The 15,023-nt window shown below is 43.2% G+C and overlaps 1 protein-coding gene across 1 annotated transcript; it reads left to right on the forward strand.

The window, feature by feature from the left end:
- The first annotated feature begins 3,333 nt into the window (after positions 1–3,333).
- Positions 3,334–9,945, forward strand: LOC139310061 (zinc finger protein ZFP2-like). Its single transcript, XM_070934225.1, has 3 exons — positions 3,334–4,020; positions 5,378–5,537; positions 8,478–9,945. The coding sequence occupies exons 1-3, from the start codon at positions 3,334–3,336 to the stop codon at positions 9,620–9,622; spliced, it is 1,992 nt and encodes a 663-aa protein (XP_070790326.1). The 3' UTR covers positions 9,623–9,945.
- The last annotated feature ends 5,078 nt before the right edge of the window (positions 9,946–15,023 follow it).

Consider the following 15,023-nt stretch of genomic DNA (forward strand, 5'->3'; position numbering starts at 1 on the left):
ATTGCTAGAAAGCAGGAAATCCTGCTTTCTAGTCAATCTAAATCATGTGGCACAGCTGTTCCCCCCTTGCTGTTGTACTTACCTTCCCAAGCCTCCTTTTTCCATGCGAAGCACGTTTGGTGTGTACTGCGCATGCGTGCGCAGCGTGCGTTTGGTACGGACTGTGTGGGCTGCGAACCGGTGTTAAATTGGGGAAGATTTCAGCACTGATAAAAATCCATGTGCTCATGAAATCAGGTGGTCAGCTACTCAGAATCACATGTGCTTGGTGGTTCTGCTTCACTATTAAAACCAACTTTCCAATCAGCCTCCATGTTTCCAGTGTCTTTCTCCTCACTTAGAACTGAACCCGGATGGACATTTCTTCCAACATGACTGTTGCAGCATCCCTGCAGTCAGGTGATTTACATCTGCATGCTTGACAACTGACTCACATTTATGATGGTTGCAGCGTCCAGAGTCCCGTAATCCCCTTTTGCAGCCTTCTGACAAGCAAAGTCAATAGGGAAAAACCAGATTCACTTAACAACCGTGTTACTAATTTAAGAACTGCAGTGATTCGCTTTAACAGATGTGGCAAGAAAAGTCATAAAATGGGCCAAAACACAATTAACAACATAAATTTTGGGCTCAGTTGTGGTCATACGTTGAGGACTAAATGTACCTGTACTTAATTTAATAGCTGGAGCAGTGAAAGGTTGGACAATGAGTAAAAACACACAGTTGCAGCTAATTGGCTGAAGAGAGCTGGCCATTGCATGAGGCAATCTAAGCTGTGATAGGCTACTCTGGGTGCGGAGGGGGAGTTTCCTTGTTTCCCGCCTTTTTTCCTCTGTAATTGTAATTTGCCTCATGCTCTGTAATTTACCTCATGATATTCCTGCTATGTTGATTTACCTCACGATGTCCCTGTTTGGCTGATTTATCTTGTTTCCTTTAAATATAATTGTTTATATAAAACTACAAGTTTGTGTCAGCATCTCTGACCCCATTTGGATACTTACTGTGCAATTTCCTCACAACCTGATGGGACGTAATCAGTGGTGGGATTCTGATAGATCAGTGTTTTTCAAATTTGGCAACTTTTAAGATGTGTAAACTTCAACTTCCAGAATGCTGTCCGGGCAATTCTGGAAGTCCACACCTCTTAGGATTGCCAAGTTTGAAAAACCCTGTCAAAAATGTCAAATTAAGATCATTTTTAGGGATCTGTCTCCTTAAAAAAAAAACATATTACAGATTATCCTGAGCAGCATATCTATGAAGGAAGACTCTAATAGAAACATGCTTTATGCATAAAAACATAGAAAGGCATCTAAGGATCACTAATCTCCCCACCTTCATGGACCATAATTTATGAGAAGTTTGTAATGAACTCAACAGAAGGTTTCCTCAGCTCTGCTTTGCCTGAATATGCAATATCTCTGCTCTGTCATTGAGCTGTGATCATTCTGGCCGTCAAAATAGACACAAAGTTCTCTCAATCACAAGAACTGTCATCCATTCTCGTTTATTTATAGTATGGGAGCCTATAAATAGATACAAAGTTCTCCCAATCATAAAACTGTCCCCTATCTATCTATCTATCTATCTATCTATCTATCTATCTATCTATCATCTCTCTCTACCTATCTCTCTCTACCTACCTACCTACCTATCTCTACCTACCTACCTATCATCCATCTTTCTTTCTTTCTTTCTTTCTTTCTTTCTTTCTTTCTTTCTTTCTTTCTTTCTTTTCTTTTCTTTCTTTCTTTTTCTTTCTTTTCTTTCTTTCTTTCTTTCTTTCTTTCTTTCTTTCTTTCTTTCTTTCTTTCTTTCTTTCTTCTTCCTTCCTTCCTTCCTCTCTCTTTCTCCCTCCCTCTTCCTCTCTCTCTCTCCCTCCCTCCCTCCCTCTCTTCTTTCTTTCTTTCTTTCTTTCTTTCTTTCTTTCTTTCTTTCTTTCTTTCTTTCTTTCTTTCTTTCTTTCTTTCTTTCTTTCTTTCTTTTTGCACCAATTGCAGCTGTGGATTAGCGCCTGCAAGGGTCTGTTACTATTGCAGTGATTGTCGGTTTCACTTTAGTTTTTTTTTTTTTTTTTTTGAAAAAAGAATCCCGGTGCTTGCTATGCATCCTTTGGTTTTTCTTGTGGGGGGGGTGATATGGGTGAGCCTCTCTGGCGAGGTCCTGGCTGGAAGAGTTTGGCGTTCCCCTGAAGCGCCCCAGTCGCCCCCCCCTTCCTGCAACGGCTTCAGCGAAGGGGTTAAACGCAGAGAGCTTTCCTCTTGCGCCTAGAGAGGAGGCAGGAAAGGGCGAAAGGGAGCCCAGTTCCCTGCCCATCCCACCCCCTCTTTCTGGTCTCCAGACATCCCTTACGCCAGGGCTGCGGAGATCCCTTCGTGGGGAGGGGCGCACAAGAGGCGCCAAGTGAGCAAGGACGCTGCAAAAGGGGGAGGAGGAGGGGGCATCCCCAGGTGCAGGAAGGGAGGGGGAGAAGCGTGGAGGTGGTCTTTTTACAGCGGGTCCCCTTCCCTTCTGAGTCCTCGCCTTTGCTTGCAAAGTTTTCTGCTCCCTGCCGGCTGCTGCGCGGCGGCGAGGGGCGCTCAAGAGACGCCAGGTGGGCAAAGGATGCTGCAAGAGGAGGATTGGAGCAGGAGGGGGAGGAGGGAGAGGAGAGGAAAGGAGGAGGAGGAGGAGGGGAGGAATCCCCAGGTGCAGGAAGGTTAAAGGAGATTCCTGGGGGTGAGGGGGGAAAGCGTGGAGGTGGCCTTTTTATAGGGTCCCCTTCCCTTCTGAATTCTCCCGTCTTTACTTGCAGGCACTGAGCCTCCGCTAGACTCTGATTCCCCTTGAAATCCTTCCTTCCAAGTCTCCTTCCTTCCACTCAGCCCAACATCTTGGTGCAGCACAGCTCCCACAGCTTCCTAGTGTTGCCTTTCCCCACGTTCCCCGGCTGCTGACTGGGGAGGATCGGGTCCCCAAAGTAAGTCTGCAGGGATAGAAAAGGTGGAAGACGTGGGGAGATCTGAGTTCAGAGAGGTTAGGAACCCTGCTAGGAGGAGCCCAGTGGCATCTGAAAGGCAGGTGACAGAGACCTGAAAGGTGTCCAGATGGGTTTGTTTTGAGATGCAGCAACTGAATCTGCCTCTCTTAACATGCCCAGATTCCCTTTCTGGTGACTGCAGCCTCCCTCTTTTATCTCTGCCCCACTAACTGAACATCTGTGTGGAAGTTTTCTATTTTACCAGGTAGTCCTCAACTTACCACCACAATTGAGCCCAAAATTTATGTTGCTAAGTGAGACATTTGTTAAGTGAGTAATTATGATAATTTCTATTCCTGCCAGGAAGAAAGATGGAGGTATGGGACTCAGCAGGATGCCAGGCAGGAAAGAGAACGACAGCGAGAGGAAGCGTTCAAACTGCGGCAACACAGGAATATCTGAATGGTTTCACTACATCTCAGATTAAGCAAGAACCAGAAGAGGGGCTGGACCGGTTGTGTGAGATCCAGAAAAGAGAAGCTCTGAGGGCTCCATATTTGGATGGAAGAAATTGTCCACCTTCTCAGTCCTCACCAGAGAATAACACTAGGCCACCTTTTAGCAGAAAGGCCGATCTCCATCAACGGTCCCTCAGAGGAAAAGCTGCATCCGAAACCTTGCCAGGCCTGGGCTGCATGGAAGTTCCCAAATTTTACGAAGGCCTGGATTCCCCAGTGGAAGTGAAGGAAGAGTTGGTGGAGGAGGGCAAGTTCAGTGTGGTGCTACAATGCCAACGCTTCCGGCAGTTTCACTATGAGGAAGCTGAAGGGCCTCAGAAAGTGTTTGGTCAACTTTGGGACCTTTGCTGCCAGTGGCTGAAGCCGGAGCGTCACTCTAAGGAGCAAATCCTGGAGCTGGTGATCTTGGAGCAGTTCCTGATGATCCTGCCGCTGGAAATGCAGAACTGGGTTCGGGAACAGTGTCCGGAGACGGGGAGCCAGGCGGTGGCTTTGGCCGAGGACTTTCTTTGGAGGCTGCCACAAGGAGCTGAGCAGAGGGTGAGCATGGATCCTTGTCATGTTGGGCACCCTTGTAGAGCTCAGTTTATGGCCACAATTGAACCCCAAATTAAGTGAGACATTTGTTAAGTGAGTGTTTGCCCCATTTTGCAACTTTTCTTGTTGTTAAGTGAATCATTACAGCTGTTAAGTTAGTAACATGTTTGTTAAGTGAATCTGACTTCCCTGTTGACTTTGCTTGTTAGAAGATGGCAAAAGAGAATCACTTGGTCCCAGGACACTGCAACTGTCATAAATATGAGTCGGTTGCCAAGGTTTCTGAATTTGATCACTTGACCGTTGGGATGGTGCAACGTCATAAGTGTAAAAAATGGTCATAAGTCACTTTTTTCAGTGCTGTTGTAACTTCAAATGGTCACTAAAGGAACTGTTGTAAGTCGAGGACTAATCTGTAGCCCGCCATGGGAGTGTTTTTAATGATGAAAAAGCAGCCTAAAATCAGTAAGAAAGTGATTGTGAATTTCCATGTTTTGGTGGTGGTGGTGTTAGTTGCGAAGTCGTGTCCGACCCATCGCGACCCCATGGACAACGTTCCTCCAGGCCTTCCTGTCCTCTATCATCCCCCGGAGTCCATTGAAGCTCATGCCCACTGCTTCAGTGACTCCATCCAGCCACCTCGTTCTCTGTCATCCTCTTCTTCTTTTGCCCTGGGTTCCCAGAATCCCAGCTTCTCCAGTGAGTCATTCCTTCTTGTTAGGTGGCCAAAGTATTTGAGAATTTCCATGCAACACTCTTTATCTGAAGATATCAGTATTTGTGGCTCATAATCTGATGCTCTGCATGATGACATTTTAATTAGTTTGAAAGACAGATTTGGGGATGCAGATGTGGGAAAGCAGAGCCACGAGAAACTGGTTAAAAGCCTCTTATCAAACAGCAATTGTAATGGGTTATAAACCCAGTGTGTATGTTGAGACATGGAAACAGAAAACTGATGGCAGAAGACTTAGTGGCCCATCAAGCTTTATCCTTTTAATTTATTTGCTGCATTAATATCTTCCCCCAGTGCTAAATTAAATGAAAGTACAACATTTCTTTATGTACAGTTAAGAAACTGGAATGGCTAAACGGGATCCGTTTTGATTGGCATTCTCTTCAGATTCAGGGATGGTCTTTTCCATCATTGCCAATCTGAGAGATTCAACTTGGGACATTTTAAACCTGTTCTGGACAACTAAGCTGTGGTTTCCCTTGTAAACTTACCAATCTTTAAAGCAGCCTAGTTGTGCCACATCATTACTTCCTGAACCCCAGTGGGTTTTGTAGCCTTTGAAAATGATTTTGCCAGAGTTCGAGAAGGGCTGAAATGAATCTCCGATCCTGGTTTGTGTACCAGCTGTTGGCTGATATTGAGAACATGTGTCCCAATCATCTCCTTAGACATCTTCATACTTCTCACACACAGGAAGATCTGGCAGACTTGTGTCATGAGCCTTCCAATTCCGAACTGGATCCGTTGGATATCGTAAAAGTTGAGGTCCCCATGGATGGAGACAGTGAGTAGACCAAAATGCTTTGAAAAACCAGGGGATAAAATCTGGTAAGCGTAGGTAGAACGTAGTTGATCAATCTGAAATTATGTCCTGATCATGCCCCTTGGGGTATTTGAAGGTGCTTGTCACCACAAATCTTAGTGACAGAATTGCCGGCCCTTATTGTGGTCACTAAGTGAGGACTACGCACGTTCATTTAACACCACCCTGCAGTCATTCTTCCTGCAGTTGATGGGGAGACCAATGTGCAGTAGGGAGTCTCTCTGGATGTCTTTCTTATTAGAGAGCTGGTGTGCTGCAGGGGGGAACGTGCTGTTGCTGGACTAGGAGTGGGTATACTCAAGTTCCAGCCCCTCTTCAGCCATGAAAGGTCCCTCAGGCTCTGCCCCAGTGTTGGGATTTAGCAGGTCTGCACCGGTTCCTGCAAATCGGTAGCTAATGTTTTTGGGATGCTGTGTCGGTTGTAAGTCCAAGGACCAATTGTAAGTCAATTTCAAACAGTCACTAAGTGAATGGTTATAAATCAAGGACTAGCTGTACATGGGAACTACTGAACGTGCCCTTGTAAGAAGACATTCACAGGAAGCTGAATTTACCCTGAGTGGCCAAAGGGGGAAAAATCAGACAGGAATTTCAGGATACAGAATAGAGTTGGAAGGGACATTGGAGGTCTTCTAGTCCAGCCCCCTACTCAAGCAGGAGACCCAGTACTATGTCAGACAAGTGGCTTTGCAGTCTCTTCTTAAAATTCTCTAGCGATGGAGCAGACATAGTTGCCATGGTGATCTAGCAGACAGGGCTAAATAATAAGGAGGTCACCCAGATGGGATTATCAAAAATATTTTAACATATTGAAATTTACATGTTGACTTGATCTTTCTATACCAGGGGTATCAAACTCAAGGCCCACGGGCCGGATCCTGCCCGTGGGGTGCTTAAATCCGACCCACGGGCCTGGCCTGGAAATATTAAAGGACTGGCCCGTAGTGCCTCTGGCGGCTAAAACGGGCTGCGTGCACCCACCCTGTGCAGTGACCAGGTGGTCATGTGGCCAGGTGGTCATGTGACTAGGTGGGCATGGCAAACTCGACATCACACATCACACCCAGCCCCGCCTCCTGGCTACTCGCCTCAAAGGCAGAGATGGAATATAGCTGCTTCGAACCGATTCAGGCTGATCCCACCACTGGCCGGCCCTGCCCATTTTTCAGCCCGTTTTGAAGTACACAAGTCTTAAAGTTGCCAGGGTTGGATACCTGAGCTAGATGTTCTGATAGATCAACGTTTTTCAAATTTGGCAACTTTTAAGATGTGTAAACTTCAACTTCCAGAATGCTGTCCGGGCAATTCTGGAAGTCCACACTTTAGGATTGCAAGTTTGAAAAACCTTGTCAAAAATGGGCAAATTAAGATCCTTTTTAGGGATCTGTCTCCTTTTTTTAAAAAAAAAAAAACATATTACAGATTATCGTGAGCAGCATATCTATGAAGGAAGACTCTAATAAATACATGCTTTATGCATAAAAATATAGAAAGGCATCTAAGGATCACTAATCTCCCCACCTTCATGGACCATAATTTATGAGAAGTTTGTAATGAACTCAACAGAAGGTTTCCTCAGCTCTGCTTTGCCTGAATATGCAATATCTCTGCTCTGTCATTGAGCTGTGATCATTCTGGCCCTAAAAATAGACACAAAGTTCTCTCAATCACAAGAACTGTCATCCATTCTCTTTATTTATAGTATGGGACGCTAAAAATAGACACAAAGTTCTCCCAATCATAAAACTGTCCTCCTTTGTCTTTATTTATATTCTGGAATAGTCAGATAATGAGGAAAAACTGAGCAGGAGAGATACGTGGAAAGACATTATTGATCTGATTTATCCTGTGTTTTAAAGCACAACCTGTTTTGCAAAGAGATGTACTGATATGAGGAAAAGGTCCAAGTGGGTGGAAGGATTTTTGACCCGCTTTCAAGCTTATTTTCTCAGAATTGGTTCTAAAACTGGACCTAAAGTTTATTAGCACAGAAATTGTAATTGGAGCAAAAAAGGAAGCAGGGAGCTTTAGGCAGAAAACATTATGGCAATTCAAGTTTTTGATGACTTTTTCTTGTTATTTTTATTTTCATATCTTGGCTTTAAATCAACCCAAAGACATTACACTTGTTCAACATAATCTATATATAGTATGGGAATTTATATCATTTTTTTCCACAAAGTTTTGCTATAGTTCAGGTGTTACTGTGCTTAATAGTGCGATTTTATACTATTTCATATGGTTGTGTAATAATCCAAATTAAGAAGGGGGAATATGCTTTGGGGTGAAGGCTCACTTTGTGTTTGCCAGCAAATGTTGAAAAGATTTGTGCAGCGTGGCAGAAAAAAGCACAATGCATGTGAGGTATTGAGATGTCTTATTGGTCTTTGAGATGTCCACAAGAGCCACATAAAATTGGGACAGTGGTCAGGAGTTTGTCTAATATCTCTTACGCGCATCTCCTCTAGCAAGTAAGCAAGTGGCAGTCCTCAGCTGCCCTTATTGGGCTGGGAAGTTAAGCAGGGATAAGCTTGGAGAGTCCATGGATGGGAGACAAATTGGGAAGAAAACATCTGAAAGCTAGATTGTAGAGGGGGAAAAAGCGCTCCGAAAAAAGAAATGGACAATTACAGGCATCCAATTGTGATCGACTTACGACCACAATTGAGCCCCAAAATTATGTTGTTAAGTGAGACAGTTGTTAAGTGAGCTTTGCCCCATTTTACAATTTTTCTCATCACACTTGTTAACTGAATCACTGCACTTGTTAATTAGTCCCACGGTTGTTAAGTGAATGTGACCATGGGGATGCTGCACCAGCAGGCATTGAGTGTCACTTCGAAGAGAGTGGAATTTTTGTGCAGTATAATTGACGTCCTCCTAACTTCCTTGTTCTTCTAGGAGGCTCCGACCATCAACAGTACTTTCTCGGAGAAGTGACAGACTTGCCTGAGGGAATGTACAACAGCAGGAGTATGAAGGTGACTTCTGACTCTCCTCCAAAGAACCAGAAAGTCCCACTGAAGGAAAAACTGCACAAATGCCAATTTTGTGAGAAGATCTCCGACTGCCGTGCCCACCTGATTATTCACGAGCGAACCCACACAGGGGAGAAGCCCTACAAATGCTCTCTGTGTGGCAAAACCTTCAGTGATAAAATCAGGCACCTCATCCATGAGAGAATTCACACCAGAGAGAAGCTGTACAAATGCTCTGAGTGCAGGAAGAGCTTTGACACTCGCTGCAACCTCCTGAGGCACCGGAGAGTTCACATGGGCGAGAAACCCTACTGTTGCTCGGATTGTGGCCAGAGTTTCCGATATAAACCGCAATTAGTGATCCACAAAGGGACCCACAAAGGGGAGAAGCCTTATAAATGTGCAGATTGTGGAGAAAACTTCGGTCAGATGCGGCATCTGGTGATACATAAATGGACTCACACAGGAGAGTGGCCTCACAAATGCGCCGTCTGCAGCAAAAGTTTCAATCAAAAGTCGGACTTTATCGCGCATACCAGGACCCACACTGGGGAGAAGCCGTATGTCTGCTCTGATTGTGGGAAGAGTTTCATTTCGAGTTGCCAGCTGAAGAAGCACGAGAGAATTCACACCGGGGAGAAACCGTACCAGTGCGCAGAGTGCGGGAAATGCTTCTCTTACAGTTATCACTTCACAACGCACAAGCGAATACACACGGGCGAGAAACCTTACCAGTGCCCGGATTGTGGGAAATGTTTCATTTCTAGTTCTCACTTCACCACCCATAAAAGGACGCATACTGGCGAGAAGCCCTATCAGTGTACCTACTGCGGGAACAGTTTCATTCAGCGATCGCAGCTTGCCAAACATGAGAGGTCGCACATGGGAGAGAAGCCCTTCATCTGTTCCGAGTGCGGGAAGAGCTTTCCCCAGAGCCAAGGGCTCAAAAAGCACATGCGGACTCACACTGGCGAGAAGCCATACGGGTGCCTCAAATGCGAGAAAATGTTCTCCAGTTCCTTTAATCTGTCCAGGCATCAGAAAATCCATGCAAGGGAGAAGCTATAATGGGGCACTTTAGACAAAAGACGGTAGGGTGATCGGAGTAGCTAGATACAGGTAATCCTCATTTGAAGTGACAATCGATACCTGAAAAAGGGGACTTGCAATGTGGATTTGGAGTTCTGAAGGTCAGGTCCCTCCATGGTCCCGTGACCAAGTTTCAGGCACTTGGCAACAGAACCATTTGCAGTATCCCACGGTCACCTCACCATGTTTTGCAATGGTTTTTGCAGAAAACCAGCACTTGGCAAAACTGCACCCATGGCAACCCATCGGTTTGTTTTAGAACCATGGTGTTTACTTAACAATGGCAGATTTTGCTTAATGAATGCGATGATTCACTTAACGATCGCAGTGAAAGGGTTTGTAATATCGGGTTGGTCATGTTCTATGACTGTTGTGACATGACTGTAAAAGGCAGGCTCTCAGCTGTGGTGGCATAATGGTTAATGCAATACTGCAGGTTACTTCTGGTGATTGCCAGCTGCCTGCAGTTCGGCAATTTGATTCTCACTTGTTCAAGGTTGACTCGGCCTTCCATTCTTCTAAGGTGGGTAAATGAGGACCCAGATTGTTGGGGGCAATATGCTGACTCTGTAAACCACTTAGAGAGGTCTGTAAAGCAGTATATAAGTCTAAGTGCTTTTGCTACTGTTATGTCAAGGACTGCCTGTTGTGGGTATAGTATGGCGTAGGTCAAGAAAGAACACAGAAAGAAGGGAACCAAGTCGTGTTTGGCCAGCTGCTAAACCAAAATGCTGTAAAGATCTGGTTTGCTGGGAATGACCTTGTTTCTTGTGAATGAACTTATTTCCCATTTGGGTTCACCTGCTAGTGGGAGAAACTAAACCAGAACCTCTCCACTCCCAAATCTGCAAGGAAATGAGATTGCCAGACCTCATGATATTCTCATGCTGAGATATATATATATATATATATTTAAATTTGATTTATATGCCGCCCTTCTCCGGAGATCAGGGCGGCTTACCATGCGTTAAGCAATAGCCTTCATACTTTTGTATATTTATACAAAGTCAGTTTACTGCCCCCACAAACTGGGTCCTCATTTAACCTACCTTAGAAAGGATGGAAGGCTGAGTCAACCTTGAGCCTGTTAAGATTCGAACCTGCAGAAATTGCAGGCAGCTGTGTGGTGCATTAACAGGGTGCATTGAACCACTGTACTACCAAGGCTCCTTGGTAGATATATCCCAAGACACTGCAAAGAATGCTGAAGTTGGGTGAGACCTTGGGCTTTTGGCATTTTAAAATGATTATACGGTAGTCCTTGACTTACGACTACAATCGAGCCCAAAATTTCTGTTGCTGAGTGAGAAATTTCTTAAGTGTATTTTGTTCCATTTTATGACCTTTCCAGCCTCAGTTGTTAAAGTGATTCGCTGCAGTTGATAAGTTAACAACCCAGTTGTTAAGTGAACCTGGCTTCCCCATCGGCTTTGCTTGTCAGAAGGTTGTAAAAGAGGATCACATGATCTTGGGACGCAGCAACCATCATAAATATGAACCAGTTGCCAAGCATCCTAATTTTGATCATGTGATCATGGGGAAAGCTGCAACAGTCATAAGTGTGAAAATCTGTCATTAAGTCACTTGTCAGTGCTGTTGTAACTTCAAACGGTCATTAAATGAACTGTTGTAAGTCAAGGACTACCTGTATTATGGTTTTATAGCAAGTGCTACTTGGGAAGAGAGCTCGACATCTGCAGGCAGATGTTTCAGAACCTTGTGTTACATAACTGGTGCCAATTCTTTCTCTGCTTCATTAACCATGATGGGTAAACTGTGGTCTCTGGCTCACTGTTTTCTTAAGAGGGTTGGAAAACGGAGCTTCCAAAGCGAAGAGTTGCCAGTTTATACACCACTCTAAACAGACCAGAGAAAGAACTTCCTTGGTGTGGTTTGTGAATAACTCTGAACATAAAAGTTTTTCCTAAAAAATTGACCGAGTACAGACTGAGATACCATGGTTTGTTCAACAAAGCATGATTAGAAATAAACTCAAGTGCAGTACAGTACAGTATACGAATGCAGGATGTTTAGCCATTTTTGATGGCAAGAGGAGTCACATAAAAAGTTAACAAAGTTTGACCCAACAATGTGGTAAATAAATTCAAGAGGTTGTAATTTACCATAATATAGACTAGCCTATATAGCTTGTATATTATATTCTTGCCTCACTTGCCTTTATTTTAAAGTATAGCCACACTATTATGTAATCTCCTACAGAGTACCATATAGTTTATGAAAGACATATTATGCATTTATATAAGATATATCCTATGTTTAGTATCTTAACATATAGCCACATTATACGCATGTTTTAATGTTGCTTACAGAGAATTTCCTGTTAGCCTGAAAGGGGCCTCCTCCTTTCTCTCTCTTTCTCTCTCCCTCTCTCTCTGCTTGAGACCAGAACTGACAGGGAAAGCAATTAATCTGTTAACCAGTCTCCATAGAAAAAGGGAATAGCCTTGACTGGGGTAAGAATATATCTCCTCCTCCCTCGAATGTTGTTTCTACTCAATTAATGTCCTGTTTTATTGCTATGTTATTTTTGTATAACAAAGTAGTTGATAAGGGAGTATCAAAGGGATGGGATAGGAGGGGGTTGATTGCTTAGCAAGTTTGGGTGACAATAACGGCTTAACTAACTTCATATACTTAGGGGTAATAGTAGATTATAGGTGGTCGGAAAGCATGTGACTGAACCAGACCTATCAACTGGGCCTGGCTAGGATAGGAAGGACCTGTAGCCAGTGAGAGGGATGTATAAAATATGCTGAGATCTATAACTCAGTGTGGGCTTCTGTTGTTGTGTCAAGCAAAAGTCTCACAAGCTATTTGCAAACAGCTTTTCTTAATCTTACTTCTGGCTGACCCAAGTATTGTGTGAATTTATTACGCACACATAGAAGACAAAGATCATTCTCGGAAAGCCCGAATACTTCAGTACGTAGTTTGCAAATGTGGCCTGTACGTTTGCTCATTGATTGAAAAGTTCATCTGTGTTGGAATAAATATCCATCTGCTTCCGTTCCAAGCCAGGAGAAAGACATTGGAAACATGGAGGCTGATTGGAAAGATGGTTTAATGAAGCAGAACCACATGGGTTCTAGGCAGCTGGCCACATGGATTTGAGTGTATGTGTGGGGGGTATTTATACCTTCTCTTGGGCTTTGCACTTGAACTTCCTGTTCCTGTGCAAGAAGATGTATTCTATTGGCTGTTGTCAGACTCCCATGGTGCCATGTACAAATCGTAGGAGTTTGTCTGAGGTAAGGTTGGTTAAAGTTTGTCTGATGCAATGAAGGGGCTTGTTGGGCAGTTCCTATTGTGGCTGAATGGCTTTGCCCTGAAGGATAATTCCATCGTCCTGGAGCTGAAGGTCTTTTGTTTTGTAGATAGGCTGGCCCAGTCTTTCCTAATGGGCACAAGAGATCTGTTGGGGCTATTAAGAAAGTGGGGGTTGCTTTAAAAAAAATCATGTTTCTCCATTTCTCATCCAGGGAAATATACCCTGTTTCCCCCAAAATAAGACATCCCCTGATAATAAGCCCAATCGGGCTTTTGAGTTCATGGCAATAAGGCCAAGCACTTATTTCAGGGTTCAAAAAAATATAAGACAGGGTCTTATTTTCGGGGAAACACAGTAATATTCTGCCTTTTTAATATTTCTCAAAATATTTCATTCTTCTAGGAGAGGGGTGGGTGCTAACTTTCATCATCTGTAAATCATTGCAAGGAACCTAATTGGGTTCCAACTTTGTGACAGTTCCCAATTTACTACAGGTAGTGCTCGACTTAGGACCGGTCGCTGAGGAACTGTCTGTTATGATGAATCTCCCTAGATGACCCAGATTTGAGCTAATGGTTGCCACTTCCTCCTGCTATCATCTTGATTGTAATTTTGGGCACTTGGCAACCAAGTTGCATTTACAGCGTTTTGCAGTGTCCGGGAGTCACATGATTGCATCCTAAGTTACATTAACAGAAGGATTCAATTAAGGTCAAGTGAGGTACTAATACCTCATAAAAGAGCCATAAGCAAGGGAGCTGTGATTCTATCTCCTACCATCAGCTGCAAGAGGAGACACTCAAGACAAAGTAGCAAAGGCTGATATAGCCCTTTTGAAATACAGATAGTCCATGACTTACGGTTACAATTGAGCCCAAAATTTCTGTTGTTAAGTGAGACATTCTCTAAGTGAGTTTTGCCCTTTTTTATGGCCTTTCTTGTCTCAGTTGTTAAGTGAATCACTGCAGTTGCTAAATTAGTAATGCAGTTGTTAAGTGAATCTGGCTTCCCCACTGTCTTTGCTTGTCAGGTCGTAAAAAGGGGATATGATACAAGTCATAAATATGAACCAGTTGCCAAGCATCTGAATTTTGATCACACGATCGTGGGGATACTTGAAAGATTGTAACTGTGAAAAATGGTCATAAGTCACTTTTTTAAGTGCCTTTGTAACTTTGAATGGTTACTAAATGAACCGTTGTAAGCCTAGGACTACCTGTATTATTTTGTACATCCAGAGCTGTTTAGTTAGTATAATTATTTTACTGTCATACATTTATTTCAGTAATGTTACATTAAAAAAAAATCATCTTCACAGTCCTTATTACACCGAGCCCAAAAAATTGAAAAAGGTCAAAACAGACGCTTTCATAATGTGAGATGAGATAAATGGAAATTAATGTCTGTAATGCAGATTAAATAAAAAGTTTGCAGAGTTGGTGTCTTTAAAAGTCGGGCTTTAAAATGTCAAAATGGCATTTTTTTCAGCTCTGTTTATGAACCAACGAAACGTGGTGAGGAAAAATGAACTTGTTTTAGTCATTGTGTTTTAGTCTGATAATTCTCTTATTCTATACCCATGTATTTTCCTCCAGCACCAAAGGGATTAGAACATAAATGCGCGAATTCATAAATGTTGCATTTATACTTACACTGAGAGGTAAACAGAAGGTTTTGTGTTAAGTTGATGCCAGTCCTCCTTATTATATTGAGGTCACTTTTATTTTGTTGATTGTTGAAGAATGTAACAGAAGAGAGGAGGGCAGAAGGGACTTCATTTTATTTTGCTTTTCAACAAAGAAACAAGAGGATTACAAATGGTTACTTTCTGTTGATTCTTAATTATCAATTTTTTAAAAAGTTCTTTTCTATGAAAGTCATGAAAGCTATCATTTTGAGCTAGAGCAATGTTTCTCCATCTCAGCAACTTTAAAACGTATGGAATTAAGGAGAAACTTCCTAACAGGGAGGACAATTAACCAAAGGAATGGCTTGCCTTCAGAACTTGTGGGTGCTTCATCACTGGAACTTTTTAAGAAGAGACTGGACAGTCACTTGTCTGAAATGGCATAGGATCGTGATGTTGAACCT

The sequence above is a fragment of the Pituophis catenifer genome, unplaced genomic scaffold (genome assembly GCF_029215685.1).
Source record: "Pituophis catenifer annectens isolate HBS135680 unplaced genomic scaffold, rPitCat1.0.hap2 SCAF_2, whole genome shotgun sequence".
In the NCBI taxonomy this organism is placed as follows: domain Eukaryota; kingdom Metazoa; phylum Chordata; class Lepidosauria; order Squamata; family Colubridae; genus Pituophis; species Pituophis catenifer.